Consider the following 16,006-nt stretch of genomic DNA (forward strand, 5'->3'; position numbering starts at 1 on the left):
CATAGTTGGCAGGTCAGCTGTGTACATGTAGGGTTTATTTTACCCTGTTCAGATTAAGGCTACATGGCAGGATAGACAGAACACCATGTCCGGCCTACACTCCTGCTGGTGTACTATAGTATGGTTACAGTAAGCATCAGTGGAATGGCACCAGTGTAAGAACTGCAGGAAATCCTCATGCAGACAAGGCTAAAAGATGGCAATGGCATGCCTAACTCGGAGTATACCTACTAATTTATAAAAATACACAAACTGCATGTGAGAAGGTGATATATTGCACAGCTATGTGATAAATGAAATCATGATACACCTTTAACCACTTCATCTATCCTCTAATCCAGCCAGCCAGCATTTACTCCATTATGCAAAACCTCTGGAAAGCTTCATACAGCTGCCTTTTTAAAAATATAAAATAAAATCAACCTGTCAAACACATCTCCTCCTCCTCTCCCTGGAAGTACACCAGCCCAACACTAAGAATAAGCAAGATCCTGGGCATGTGCATTTTTTCTGTACACAGAAGTGTTATGACTAAGATCTGTTGTTATCCCACTGTATTGCTACAATAGATTTGGGAGCCTGAAAACCTGGGCTTTAGTTCATTGCATACAGGTCTTTATTTCTGGAATGGAAGGTTCTGATTTTTATTTATATACCTTTGTAGGGAGGAGTTTACCAGCTTCCAAGTGGGAAGCTGTGGTTATATAAAGGCACCCCAAGATAGACTCTGAAAACTTAATGTGTTGCATAGCAGAACACGAGGGTGTGGTTAGAAGGTTTATTGAGAACTTATAAACACACATTGATTTGATATCAACATGATTGCTGCATTAAAACCTTTATATCACACACACCATCTTCTATTTTCTCATATATACGAGAGAGACTACCATAAATAGGAATCACCATAATAAAACATAAGAACTGCCATACTGGGTCAAACCAACAGTCCATCTAGCCCAGCGCCTCTGGAACAGATTATCTAGTAAGAGTACTATAATAATCTACCTACCAAGTATATTGTTAACTGGCACAAACATACACAGAGGGAAGTTCTGAAGCTGGAATATGACCTAACATCTATAGATTTTTCTTAAAGGGAACATTTGATAGTACATATTCCTAATACAATGTATTTTTCCCTATGCTACTGTAGGTACATAACGTTAACTTTTTCGTTGGAATACCCATATCATAATAGAGAGAGTCTCAAGGAGCATCTCTCCCTCCTCATTTGAGATTGCAGTGTCCCTGCGGCAACAACTCACATAGAAAGCTAACATTGAGTGTATTTTTAGCTGTCTTTTAATGAAATTTAGCAGCTGGGGACAAGGTGCTGAGTCAGCACCATATGACCAGCCAGCTCTCCACAGAGAATCACTTCTTCTAGTTCAGCTAGTAAAGAGCACACCTGTGTCCATGCCTTCCGGTAGATGACTATACAATATACACTGTACTACATTGCTACTGGCCTGACTCTTCAATGTGCTTTAAGAGGAGCATCCAGTGGCTTCAGACCCAGGAGTGTGTTTTATATCCAGTAAGCAATAATTCTACCTACCTGTATACTGTTCCCAATTGAATATAGTGAAAAGCATCAATCTTCATCAATAATGCCTTGAACAAAAAACAAAAATTTCAGACAATTTACATTTCATAAAAGCAGTCTTAAAATGGTTATAACGTTTATAACTGTATATATCTGTCACAAGGAGTAAGACTTCCTTGCTCAGATATGGATGAATTTTACAAGAATTTCAATTAGAAATTCTTTGTAAAGAGCAGCAGGGTATTTTGTCAAAGGATTTTATTCAGAGCTTGTAAAAACCACTAGAAACTGCATTATTCAGATGACGTGGGATTACAATCATGAAGAAATAACTTTTCCTAACAATACTGGCATATTTGTGTTTATTCTCTTCAAACTTGATGTGTCATAAAAGCCTTGACGAAACCGTTCTTTAAAACAATTCAAGCTGTCTCAAACATAAGGAAAAAAAGAACAAAGGGCCTACATGTCAGCACAAGGTAAAACCTTTGATGAAGTTTATAAAATACAATATTTATTTTCATAACCTATGTATTCAGCACCACGTAACTCACCACATCATTTATACCTACCCGATGTACATCATAATGAAGTCCTCTTATTGCAAAATTGGGATCATAATCATACTTCCTTATTTCTGCAGGATACTAAGAATAAAAAGTCAGGGTTAATTTAAACTGTTTATACACCCAAGAAATTTTTTCCAATTCTAAAAAGCTTAACTTCCCACATGTCACTTTTAGCTTTCACTGAAGTATGCCCTTCAATATGCTGGTGATGTACACATGAAAGTATCCAAAACTCGGATACAAGAATGGGAAGAACACCTGGAGGTAAAAAAAAAAAAAAAATCTATGATTCAAATTTTCAAATGTGAGGGACTAAAGTTAGAAAAAGTGGCCCATTTGCACAGCGGATGAGCACATCCAGCACCCATTAGCTTCTGTGACATTTCTAAGTATTCATCACCTCTGAAAATTGGGCTAAACAAATACCTTTAGACACCTGTGATCAAAAGTTTTGGCCCAAATTTTCAAACCCTTTCTAAAATTAAAAAATGTGGGCTCTCTTATTGCCCTTAGCATGAAAGCTTCACGTCCAGTTCATTATGCAGCAACAGACCAATACATCAGAAATGAAAGTCTGACTTGAAGCATTAGAGCTAAAGACACTCAGACAAGTGGCCTGATTCCAAGGTTTCACCCCTCGTGAAATCTTATCTGGATCATTAATTTAGATTGGATTTGATTTTATATATATAAAATCAAAACTTTAGTAAAGTTGATTATTCCAGGGATAATATCTATTTATTTGATGTTTATTTTTAAATATATTTCCAGATTCCACGCTGCGTACATCAGGATTTTCAATTTTTATTTATACTAACCAGATTACATTTTAGTGACAAAAATGAGCCATCTTTTAAATTGACTGAGATAGGAGGATATGGCCTCTGTCACTTAAAAGCTTCACTTGCTGGATAGTTTTGATGCTACAGTACATAAAGGTCAATAAAAATGCAGCTAGAGAGAGACTGGAGTTAGAGAGTTGTTTTCCCTTGGGTTGAAAAAATATATTCCTATGGGAAACTAGATCTCTCAACAGGTGGCTTCAAGTATTACATCATATTGTAAGCGACTACTGGTACCCATAGGGGACTAGTTTCTAATTTCAAGCTACTACTACAAGCATGCAATGGGTCAGTTTCTATTATAAAAAACAACATCTAACTTATGCTGCAGAAGTTTCCACCAAAACGTTGCAGAATTTTACAGCCTCTAAGTTTTGTGTGTTTATAGTACCTATGAAGTTTTAAACTTAGTTTGTTAATCCAGAAATATTTATAGACATTTATGTATAACTGTTAACCTCTGGACTGAAATACAGGAATGGAAACGCCCAATGCTACAATGTCCATTCAGTCCAGATTAGGGTATGTAAAACATTCCAAATGGACACTAATAATAATTGCATAACAGCGCATTAAGTGAATTCTGCTTAAAGTACAGCCAACTAAGTATCCTCATATCTGCAAGAGGTCTCTGCTAACTGACTGACAGATAGAAGAATTGAGTCTTCCTTCCAGTTCCTGGACTGTCTGCATTCTGCACATTACTGCAGCGGAGAGTGAACCAGGAACTTTGTGGTCTGTAAGTAGCTGCTGCACAAGATGTACCAAAAAGAGAGCCAATTGGGGACCAAGCCATTAGGAAACGTACAAAGCTTCTCTCAACTAGAAGTTGCTCATAGCATTCCTACGAATAAAAGTGCATACTGTTATTTCATTCATCTTACCCGATGCTCATTAATGAGAAGATCCCGGGCAGCATTGTAGATCAAAGTGTGTAGACGTTTGGAATAAAAGACCAATGTATAGTCATAATCAAAGCCATAGATTTCAATATCTGATAGACTCATTTCATTGTTGGTAAAAACAGCATCTGGATTCAGCAAATTACTCATAATTGAAGGAACCAAGTCTGAAGAAAATAAAAAAAAATTGGAGTTAGTATTCCAGCCTTATACGAAGCATAAAATCAAACCCCATACATATTATATTTTAAATTTGATATTTATCATTAGATATTTGTAATGACAGGGTTACTGGTCCAGTAGATAGGGGGAAAGCAGTAGATGTGATATATCTTGATTTTAGTAAGGCTTTTGACACAGTCCCACCTGACAGTCTCATAAGCAAACTAGGGAAATGCAGTATAGATGAAGTTACTATCAAGTGGGTGCACAATTGTTTGAAAGATCATATTCAAAAAGTCGTTATCAATGATTCGCTATCCAACTGGGAGGGCAGATCTAGCGGAGTCCTGCAGGGGTCAGTTCTGGGTCTGGTACTATTCAATATTTTTCATTAATGATTTGAATAATGGAGTGGAGAGTATGCTTATAAAATTTGCAGATGACACCAAGCTAGGGAGTGTTACAACACTCTAGAGAACAGGATTAAAATTCAAAATGACCCTGACAAAATGGAGAATTGGTCTGAATTCAACAAGATTAATTTCAATAAAGATAAGTGCAAAATATTTCACTTAAGAAGAAAAATACCAAATGCACAACTGCAAAATGGGGAATAACTGGCTAGGTTCAGTACTGCTGAAAAGGATCTGGGGGTTATAGTGGATCACAAATTGAATAAGAGTCAGCAATATGACAGAGTTGTGCAAAAAGGCAAATAACATTCTGGGGTATATTAACAAGAGTGTCATATGTAAAACAAGGGAGGTAATTGTCCTGCTCTACTCAGCACGGACAAGGCCTCAGCTGGAGTACTATCTCCAGTTCTGAGTGACACACTTTAGGAAAGATGTGGACAAACTAGAGAGTCCAGAGGAGAGCAACAAAAAATGACAAAAGGTTTAGATTAACTGATCTATGAGGAAAAGTTAAAAAAACCTGGGAACATTTAGTCTTGAGAAAAGACAACTGAGAGGTGACCTGATAACAGTCTTCAAATGTGTGAAGGGCTGTTATAATGAGGATTGTTCTCAGTGTCCACTGCTGGTAGGACAAAAAGCAATCGACTTAATATGCAGTAAGGGAAATTTAGGTTAGATATTAGGGGCTGAGGGGGGAAACTTTCTAACTACAAAAGTTAAGCACAAGAACATAAGAAAGGCCATACTGGGTCAGACCAAAGGTCCATCCAGCCCAGTATCCTGTCTGCCGACAGTGGCCAATGCCAAATGCCCCAGAGGGAGTGAACCTAACAGGTAATGACCTAGTGATCTCTCTCCTGCCACCATCTCCACTCTCTGACAAACAGAGGCTAGGGACACCATTTCTTACCCATCCTGGCAAATAGCCATTAATGGACTTAACCTCCATGAATTTATCCAGTTCTCTTTTAAACCCTGTTATAGTCCTAGCCTTCACAACCTCCTCAGGCAAGGAGTTCCACAGGTTGACTGTGCGCTGAGTGAAGAAGAACTTCCTTTTATTTGTTTTAAACATGTTTCCCATTAATTTCATTTGGTGGCCTCTAATTCTTATATTATGGGAACAAGTAAATAACTTTTCCTTATTCACTTTCTCCACACCACTCATGATTTTATATACCTCTATCATATCCCCCCTTAGTCTCCTCTTTTCCAAGCACCGGAATAGGCTTCCGAGGGAGGTTGTGGAATCCCTATGATTGGAGGTTTTTAAGAACAGGTTAGGCAAATCCCTGTCAGGTATGGTCAAGGTTTATTTGGTCCTGCCTCAGCACAAGGGGATGGACTTGATGACTTCTCAAGGTCTCTTCCAGCCCTATATTTCTAGGATTCTACAAATATAAGTAAGTGTTGATGGAAGCTATTAAGCCATTTCACTTTAATATGCAGACTTTAATATGGCGGAACAATGATACTCAATCGGACACAGTAATACGATACAAAATATACAGGGAATGACACAGCAAGTCACTCTGGTGCGGGAGTGGCAATATTTGTGAAAGAAAGTAGCAAGTCAAATATAGTAAAAAGTCTTAAATGAATTAAACTGTAGCATAGAATCTCTATGGAAAGAAATTCCATGCTACAATAATAGAAGTACAGCAGTAGGAATATACTACCAATCACTTGACCAGCATTGAGACAATGCTTGCGAAATCACTCAGGGAGACCAGAGAGGCTACAAAAACAGAAAACCCAGGAATAACAGGGGATTTCAACTATTTCCATATTGACTGGGTATATGTCACTTTAGGATGGGATGCAATAATAAAATTTCTAGACACCATTAATGACTGCTTCTTGAAGCAGCTACTCCTGGAACCCAAAAGGGGAGAGGCCAGTCTTGATTTAGTCCTCATGGGAACACAGGATCTGGTCCAAGAGGTGAATATAACAGAACCGCTTGGTAATACCAAGCGTAATGTAATTAAATTTAACATCCTTATGGGGGGGGGAAAATACCAACGAAACCTACCATAATAGCTTTTAACTTAAAAAAAAAAAAAAGAGAGAGAAACACACAAAAATAAGAAAGCTAGTTAAACAAAGATTAAAAGGAACAGTCACAAGAGTAAAATGCCTGCAAGCTGCATGGAAACTATTTTAAAACACCATAACAGAGGCTCAAATGTATACTCCAATTTTTATTTTTTATTTTTTAAAGTAAGGACCAAAAACATGCCCCCATTGCTAAATATTGGAATAAAAGAGGCGGTTAGAGGCAAAAAGGCATCCTTTAAAAACTGCAAGTAAAAATCCCACTGAGGAAAACAGAAAGGATCATAAACTCTGGGAAATCAAATAGAATCAGGCAGGCCAACAAAGAATTTGAAAAGCAACAAGAAAAAGACATACAAACTAATAGCAAAAAAAAAAAAATGTAAGCACATCAGAAGCAGGAAACCTGCCAAACAATCAGCAGGGCCACTAGTCGATCAAGGTGCTAAAGGAGCACTCAAGGAAGACAGGAACACTGCAGAGAAGCTCAGTGAATTCTTTGCATTGGTCTTCACTGCAGAGGATATTAGGGAGATTCCCACATCTGAGCCATTCTTTTTAGGTGACAAATCTGAGCAACTGGCCCAGATAGAGGTATCTATAGAAGCAGCTTTGGAACAAAAATAATAAATTAAAGTCATCAGGACCACATGGTATTCACCCAAGAGTTCTGAAGGAACTCAATTATGAAATTACAGAACTGTTAACTGTGGTGCATAACCTGTCGCTTAACTCAGATTCTGCACCAGATGACTGGGGGATAGCTAATGTAAGGCTGATTTTTTAAGAGGTTCTAGAGGTGATTCTGGCATTTCCAGGCCAGTAAATCTAACTCAGTATCAAGCAAATTGGTTGAAACTATAGTAGTGAACAGAATTATCAGACAAATATATGAATGTGATATGTTGGAGAAAAGTCAAAACAGCTTTTGTAAATGGAAACCATGTCTCACCTATCTATTAGAATTCTTGAGGGGGGTCAAGAAACATGTGGGCAAGGGTGATTCATTGGATATAGTGTACTTGGACTTTCAGAAAGCCTTTGACAAGGTCCCACACCAAAGGCTCTTAAAGCAAAGTAAGCAGTCATGGGATAACAGGGAAGGTCCTCTCATGGATCAATAACTGGTTAAAAAATACAAAAACAGAAGGTAGAAATAAACGGTCCAGTTTTCACAACAGAAAGAGATAAATATGGGGATCCATACTGGATTATGTGCTGTACAACATATTCGTAGGTGATCTGGAAAAAGGGGTAAATAGTGAAGTGGCAAAGTTTGCAGACAATACAAAATTACTCAAAACAGTTAAGTCCAAAGCTGACTGTAAAGAGTTGCAAAGATCTCACAAAACTGGGTGACTGGGCAACAAAATGACAGATGAAATTCAATGTTTATAAGTGCAAAGTAATACACAATGTATATATTGTTGGATTATTTTTTCCAAAGTGTTAGGGTCTTAAAGCTTTTTTTTTTTGGGGGGGGGGGGGTGGGAGGGAGTCATCAGGGATGGTTCTCTGAAAACATTTATTCAATGTGTAGTGGTCATCAAAAAAGTTAAAGTTAGGAACAATTAGGAAAGGGTTAGATAATAGACAGAAAATAGCTATCATAATGCCATTATATAAATCCATGGTACATCCATACCTTGAATACTGTGTGCAGTTCCGATCACCCCCTCTCAAAAAGAGATATATTAGAATTGGAAAAGGTACAGAAAAAGTCAACAAAAATGATTAAGGGTATGGAACAGCTTCACATGAGGAGAGATTTAAAAGATTGGGATTGATCATCTTAAAAAAAAAAATGACTAAGGAGGGATATGATAGAAGTCTATTAAATCATGAATGGTGCAGAGAAAGTAAATAGGAAAGTATTATTTACACCTTCCCATAACACAAAATCCAATTAATTTAATAGGTAGCAAGTTTAAAAACAAACATAAGTACCTCTCCAAACAACACACAATCATAGAACTGGAAGGGATCTCGAGAGGTCATCTAGTCCAGTCCCCTGCACTCATGGCAGGACTAAGTATTATCTAGACCAGGAATCACCAACCAGTATAGCAAACAAGTGGTCCATTCTGGAGCCTCTGACAGTCAAATGTAATCTCTGGCCACTAAAAATCCAGTGGCACAGTGAGGCTAAGGCAGGCTCCCTGCCTGCCCTGGTCATGCACTGCTCCCGGAATCTGCCAGCATGTCCCTGTAGCACCTGGGGGAGGTCTCTGCGCACTGCTCCTGCCTGCAGGTACTGCCCCCGCAGCTCCCATTGGCTGGGAAAGGGGAACTGTGGCCAATGGGAGCTGTGGGGACAATGCCTGCAGGGAGGGGTAGTGCATGGAGACCCCCTGCATCCTCCCTCCCCCAGGGGGAGCAGGAACCTGATGGCCGCTTCTGGGAGTGGCGCAGAGCTGGGGCAGGTAGGGAGCATGCCTTAGCCCTGCTGCACTGCCGACTGGGAGCCGCCCACTGTAAGCACCACCCAGCAGGAGCCCACACCCCAACCCCCTGCCCCAGCCCTAAGCCCCCTCCTGCTCCCCAAACTCCCTGCCCCAGTTCTGAGCCCCCTCCCAGAGCCTGCACCCCCTCCTGCACTCCAACACTCTGCCCCAGCCCACAGCCCCCTCCTGCACCCAAACTTCCTCCCAGAGCTTGCACCACTCACCCTCTCCTGCACCCCAACCCCTTGCCCCAGCCTCAGCCCAGAGCCCCCTCCCACACTCTGAACCCCTCGGCCCCAGCCCAGAGGCCGCACCCCCTTCGACACTCCAACCTCCTGCCCCAGCATGGCGAAAGTGAGCAAGGGTGGAAGAGAGCGAGCGACCGGGGGGGGGCAGGGGGATGGAGTGAACAGGGCGGGGTCTCAGGGAAGGGGTGGGGTAGATCCTGGGTTGCGCTTAAGTTCAAAAAGTGATCTTGTGCATAAAAATGTTAGAGAGCACTGATCTAGACCATCCCTGACAGGTGTTTGTCTAACCTGCTCTTAAAAATCTCCAGTGATGGAGATTCCAAAACCTCCCTAGGCAATTTATTCCAATGCTTAATCACCCTGACAGGAAGTTTTTCCTAATGTCCAACCTAAACCTCCCTTGCTGCAATTTAAGCCTATTGCATCTTGTCCTATCCTCAGAGGTTGAGGAGGGAGAAAAATTGTTCTCCTTCTTTTAACAACTTTTTATGTACTTGAACCAGTGGAACCCATTGCCAGGGGATGTTGTGAAGGCCAAAAGTATAACTGGGCTCAAAAAAGAATTAGATAAGTTCGTGGAGGATAGGTCCATCAATGGCTATCAATAGCCAAAATGGTCAGGAACACAACCCCATGCTCTGGGTGTCCCTAAGATTCCAACTGCCAGAAGCTGGGACTGGACAATAGGGGATGGATCACTTGATAATTGCCTGTCCTACTCATTCCCTCTGAAGCATCTGGTACTGGCCACTGCTGGAAGACAGGATACTGAGCTAGCTGGACCAGTGGTCTGACCCAGTATGACCATTCTTATGTTAAATCTCAACCTGGAAAAAAGAAAAATGCTGTCTATAATTTTATTAAGATGTTTGACTACCCATAATATTAAATACATACACATTTACTCCTGCTACTACTTTTGAAGAAAAAGATTTATTTCAGGATACTTGACAGAAATCCCTGTTTCAGACACAATACGTGCATTTTTGACACCTCTATAAATATGTTTTCACTTTGTTTTGCTTTTACCACCAGTATCCTCTCCTTTTAGTCTGCACTTCTTTCCTCACCATTACTAGTTCTTCTGCTGTACATTAACTGTTTTAAATTTGGTTTCAAGCACATCAGGTATGCATAGAAGCACAAAAGATTCAGCAGAAAAATCATACAGGGTTAATCAAGTGTAGGATAGATAAAGCAACACATGAAATGGCCCACGGTCTGAAATCCATATTGGGCTTCAGAAATGACTGTTTATTTACCCTTTTAACAGTACACTTACATAAGAACATTAGAACAGCCATACTGGGTCAGATCAAAGGTCCATCCAGCCCAGTATCCTGTCTTCCGACAGTGGCCAATGCCAGGTGCCCAAGAGGGAATGAACAGAACAGGTAATCATCTAGTGATCCATCCCGTCGCCCATTCCCAGCTTCTGGCAGACGGAGGCTAGGGACACCATCCCTGCCCATCCTGGCTAATAGCCATTGATGGACCCATCCTCCATGAATTTATCTAGTTCTTTTTTGAACCCTGTTATAATCTTGGCCTTCACAACATCGTTTGGCAAGGAGTTCCACAGGTTGACTGTGTGGTATGAAAAAAAATTTCCTTTTGTTTGTTTTAAACCTACTGCCTATTAATTTCATTTGGGTAGCCCTTAGTTCTTGTGTTATGAGAAGGAGTAAATAACACTTCCTTATCTACTTTTCCCACGCCCATCAAGATTTTATAGACCTCTATCATATCCCCACCCCCTTAGTCAACTCTTTTCCAAGCTGAAAAGTCCCAGTCTTATTAATCTCTCCTCATATGGAAGCAATTCCATACCCCTAATCATTTTTGTTACCCTTTTCTGAACCTTTTCCAATACCAATATATCTTTTTTGAGATGGGGTAACCACATCTGCACGCAGTATTCAAGATGTGGGCGTACCATGGATTTAGATAGAGGCAATATGATATTTTCTGTCTTATTATCTATCCCTTTCTTAATGATTTCCAACATTCCATTCGCTTTTTTGACTGCCGCTGTACATTGAGTGGATGTTTTCAGGGAACTATCCACAATGACTCCAAGATCTCTATCTTGAGTGGTAACAGCTAACACTTGCACCATTTAATTCCAACTCAGGAAGGTAAAGGTAACAGATAATTATTCTTCCCAAACAACAATGAAGTAAACATTGATATTGTGCCATTAACCCCCAATTTCCTAGCCCCAGAGTGTGAAAAGACCTCTTTCTCTCAGCAACGGTGCATTCAGCAACGGTGCATTCAATGTGCCACAGTTATTTCTGTTTTTCCTCAGTGTTTTTGCCCAGAGTTCATTTTATAGATATTTCATGGTTGCCTGAAAGCTGTAAACCAAGCTACTATAAACAGGTTTTAGATATTAACTACTTTGTCTGGCTGACATACCTCAAGCCACATACTACTTAGGCCAAAATGACTTTCTGTAAGATGACTAATCAGTCCTGACTGAACAATGAAATAAAAACTAAATGTCAGATAGCCTATAACAAACAACCTCAATCCCCAAGTGATCCTGAAAATACTTTTCCTCTGCCTCTATATTCCCATCTAAGTTTTACAGACCTCATTCCCCTAACGTAGGCCAGACCTCCTCAGCAGCACTGTCAGACAATGCCTCTAAAAATATTTTTGGGCGGAATTTGCAACCAACCTGGATAAGGAGTGCCAAAAGAGCAGGAAAAAAAGATCCAGACAGTATGCAGCACGTATGTTTGCATGACCTCTACATTTCCCCACCCAAAAAAACTCTGTATTATCCTTTGAACTATCTCATATATGGCAAAAGTGCCTGCAATGATACATTTGTGGGTGTGATTTTAGCACTTCTGAAAGATGGGAGACTGAAGTATTATCCAGAATGATTATGCCATGGGTAGCACAGGGCAAGCTTCCTCACAGCTTTCTCTCAATATGCCTGGACCCTGATACCGAGGAACAAACTCAACTTCAGTTGTCAGACCCCATTCAGTCCTTGGCTTATCCAGTGAAGCTGCAGACGTGTGCACCTTGGTAATGCTCTACCTCCCCCGCCCCCTTCCACCCTCCCAATGATAATGAGGGCAGAGGGAAATGGACCGAGCCCACCAAAATAATTTCACACAGGCCAAACAGCCATCCAATAGTAACAACTTTCAATCACTACTAACATTTTATAATCGTAAGACACTTCAGAGAGCATGCTTTTCTGTAATGATAATATACCTGGGTCATTGAGGTTACTGGACCTTCAAATTCTCAACTAGCAACTTAGCCAGGCTGTTAAATAATAAAAATACTTAGCTTTTATATAGGGCTTTTCATCAGTAGATCTCAAAGAGCTTCACAATCTTTAATGCATTTCCCTACCTGACACAGGCGTGCTGAGGAACAGTATTATCCCCATTTTACAGATGGGGAACTGAGGCACAGAGAGGCTAAGGGTAGGCCTACAGTGCAATAAAAAACCCACAGCAAAGCCGTGACTAGCCTGGGTCAGGTGACTCAAGCTTGCAGAGTATAAAACTGCAGTGTAGGTGTTCCGGCTCAGGCTGGGGCTCGGAGACTTCATATGGGGTCAGAGCCAAGGCCCAAACATCTACACTGCAATTTTATAGCCCTGCAACCTGAGCCCTAAAAGCCCAACTCAGCTGACTCTGGCTCCGAGAGCCTTACCCTCAGTCTCCCCTTGCAGCAAGCAGCAGCTCTGCAGTACCCAGCTGTTGCTCCTGAATACTTGTTACCAAAGGCAGCAAGATGCACCACCTTAATGTTTGCGCTGGTGCTGCCAGCGGGGATCGGCGCCCTGCACTGCACAGCCTCCTTGGATGCTCTGGGCAGCACCTCTGGAGACACGTGGGACCAGCGTGTGCAATGCCTGAGGCAGCTCTTGTCAGTGGAGCTAGCTGTAGCATTCAGTCACTGGTGCGCTCCCTTGGGCAGCTCCCCTACAGCCAGGGCACAGTGAGCCTGGGACTCCACCAGCAGCCAGTGAGTTCCAGACCCACCTTCCCTGGGGCAGGCTTTCACTGAAGGCAGTGGAAGGCAGGGACAGAGAGACAGGTCGGTGCTCAGATGTGTTTATGTGCGTATTTACTTGTTTTTCCAACAGCTAATTAAGTATTTTAGGGGAAACTGTCAGAGCAAAAGTTGGTGGCCACACTCTGGGGCCATCAAAAATTTTGTTGTGAGAACCCCTGCTCTTAGTGACTGACCCAACAAAGCCTTGTTCTCCCATTTTCAGAAAACTGCCTCAAGTTACTCCGCACAAGCCTACTTATCAGCTTTTGATTCCTTCCTTCAGTACCTCAGAGTTATTTACCAGAAGTGGGGACATTCCTCTGCAGCAGTCTTGGGGTTAAATAGTAATTAATTAATTGGACTTGTAGCCAAAATAGAACCAACTAAAAGGTCACTTCACTTTACACTTTTGGAACATGACCCCTTTGCAAAAGGAGCCTCAAACAAAAAGATCACATACACACACATTAAATTAACTCCTTGCTTTTCTTATTTGTTTAATTTGAAAAAGTTCTGAGCTACACCACAGTAAAACATTTTCTTTCAAAATAGTTTTAAATATTTAAAGTTAATAGCTTCTAGTTCAAAGTTTTAATTAGAATGGTTCACTGTTACTTCCATATTTGTGGTCTGAAAAATATGGATGCTGCCCCAATCATATGATTCCAACATTTGTTGATAGTTCAAGTCTTCAGACACTCTTATCAGTTTTAATGTAGTCTCTTATCTCTGATAGGAGTGAAGTCATCCATAATTTAACAGATGATTGTGAAAAGAGGTTACTGCAGTTTTCATGAAGACAAAGAACCACATAAATCATAGTCGTACTAAAAATACTGTATTTGAAGAGCTGCACAACAGACTTCAGTCACCTCACCATGCAGATTCATATTTTAGCCATCTGCAACTAGTTACAATCACCAGGGTGTAAGGCCCCATTTGGCAACTACAAAGACACAAAAAGCAGCTTCACCAAATTGATAAAAACAAAATGCATTTTTAATAGGGATGCTTGATAGAAAAGCTCAGCGTGGACTCAGTTTACCTTCAATTTGCCACCTAAACCCACAATCTTGTGGAAACTTTATTTTCCTTCTGTCTTATACAGCAAACATAATACCACCTAGCGCTGGTATCTCTAGAAAGGATAAAGCAAACACATTTTATTTTGAGTGACATGTTTTGGCCTTTAACTGACTCATTCTATTTCCCGTTGTGGAAGCATCCACTTCACAATTGGCAGCCCTAAAGCAACTCCCGAAGCAGCTAGCTTTATGAGATAAGGCTGCGCTACCACTGACCTGCAACCACAAGTCCAAATCCTAGCAGGGGGCAGGTCAGGCCTCTCCTTCACCCTTTCCAGGTTGGCACCAAGCTCCAGACAGTTTGCTGAATGGGGAGGTTTGGGGGAAAAGGACTCAAGGTCCTCCCTGCTCCCCAAGGGCATTCGTGGTGGTGGGGTGCACTACCCAGGTTAGTGAAGCCCCCCGTCTGGCTACCGCTGTGCACTCCAAAGCCTGGGATGTACTTTGGCAAGAGGCTATAACTGAAGGGCACCTGCATCACCCAGAGCCGCCTGGCCCGTCGGCAGGGCAGCGGGGGGGGGGGGGGCAGAGCGGTGCCCTGCGGCAGCTGCTGCCCACGTGCCCGAGAAGGGGGGGTGCCCCCTGGCCCCAGCATGACACTGATGCTGGCGGAAGCCCCGCTCCCGGGGGCTCTGCGCGGGACTCACCCTTGGTCACTCTCTTGGCCTCCCTGTAGCGCGCCCACAGGTAGCTCTTCATGTCCCGGGTGGGCGCAGGGGGCGGCGGCTGCTGCTGCTGGGGGGCCGCCGTGCAGTGGGGGCTCGCTCTGAAGGCGCCGCAGCCGCAGAGCCCGGCGGCAGCGCGACCCGCACCCCGCATCCGCCTTGCGCCCAGCAGGGAACGCGCCGCCGCCATGGCCGGTGCTGCCGCGCTGCGAGCGACTCCTCGGCGCTGCCGCCGGAGCTCGCCGCCACCAGCCTCTGGCCCCGCTGCAGCCGCGGCCCGCTGAAGTCACTTCCTCGGGCCCCGCCCTTCCCGCGCCGACTCTCACGGGGGCCGGGATCAGCGGGCGAGAGGGCTGGCCGCTGCTGGTGCAACCCTGCCCCAGGAGATGCACGTGTCGCGCCGCCAGCGACTGAGGGGACGTGGGACGGGCCAAGGGCGCGGGGAGCGAGGGAAGGCTGCTGCCGAAGAGGGCTCGCGTTGCTGCTGTCTTCGCTTAGGTTGGCACTTGATCCACAGGTGGTTTGGCTTCAGGTCTCTCCAAGCCCTTCAGGAGAGTTGGGTAAAGGCAATCCCCGGGCAGCCCCGTCCCGTGCAATGGGCCAGACTCCAGAGACAAGCAGGGCGGTCCCAAAACTAGCTGAGCAAAGAGAATGCTTTGCATAACTAGAAGCCAGGGATGTGTAGTGGTAGATGTCCTCAAGCAGTGCTTCACAACCTGGCGGTCACGACGATCTTAAGCGGAAGCTCCAAGCCCCAGAGGGTTGTGGGAGCCCGGAGCTTAAGGTAAAGGTTTGCCAATGTTTTCTTTGAGGATCGCGATTTTTTTTTTTTTTAAGTCCAACGGTGTACCAGCACAAAAAGGTTGAGAAACACCATCCTAAGGTGTCAGGCCTGCACCTGTTTTTCTTCAGGTCAGGCATAGACCACCCCACTCCCATTTGGTTACCTTGGTCTGGAAGCCCAGACTCAAAAATCCAGCTGCACACAGTGGAGTTCAGAGGCTGTTTCTATAAAAGAACGCACACGGTGT

General features: G+C 42.9%; 1 protein-coding gene across 3 annotated transcripts in view; it reads right to left on the bottom strand.

Annotated features, from left to right (window-relative positions):
- NT5DC3 (5'-nucleotidase domain containing 3) overlaps positions 1-15,665 on the bottom strand; it is a 32,422-nt gene extending 16,757 nt beyond the window's left edge. The window contains exons 1-5 of one of the 3 annotated variants that reach the window (XM_048831604.2): positions 14,958-15,045; positions 14,271-14,363; positions 3,845-4,029; positions 2,122-2,196; positions 1,562-1,617 (exon numbers count right to left, since the gene is read on the bottom strand). In XM_048831604.2, the coding sequence (XP_048687561.1) occupies positions 1,562-1,617; positions 2,122-2,196; positions 3,845-4,012 (299 nt within the window). In that variant the 5' untranslated portion in view covers positions 4,013-4,029; positions 14,271-14,363; positions 14,958-15,045. Of the gene's footprint in view, positions 1-1,561; positions 1,618-2,121; positions 2,197-3,844; positions 4,030-7,453; positions 7,587-14,270; positions 14,364-14,957 lie in introns of those variants that run through there. The other 2 variants (XM_048831595.2, XM_048831613.2) reach the window with 2 other exon arrangements.
- Positions 15,666-16,006: the final 341 nt, after the last annotated feature.

This window comes from Caretta caretta, chromosome 1, assembly GCF_965140235.1.
Source record: "Caretta caretta isolate rCarCar2 chromosome 1, rCarCar1.hap1, whole genome shotgun sequence".
NCBI classification, from domain to species: Eukaryota; Metazoa; Chordata; order Testudines; family Cheloniidae; genus Caretta; species Caretta caretta.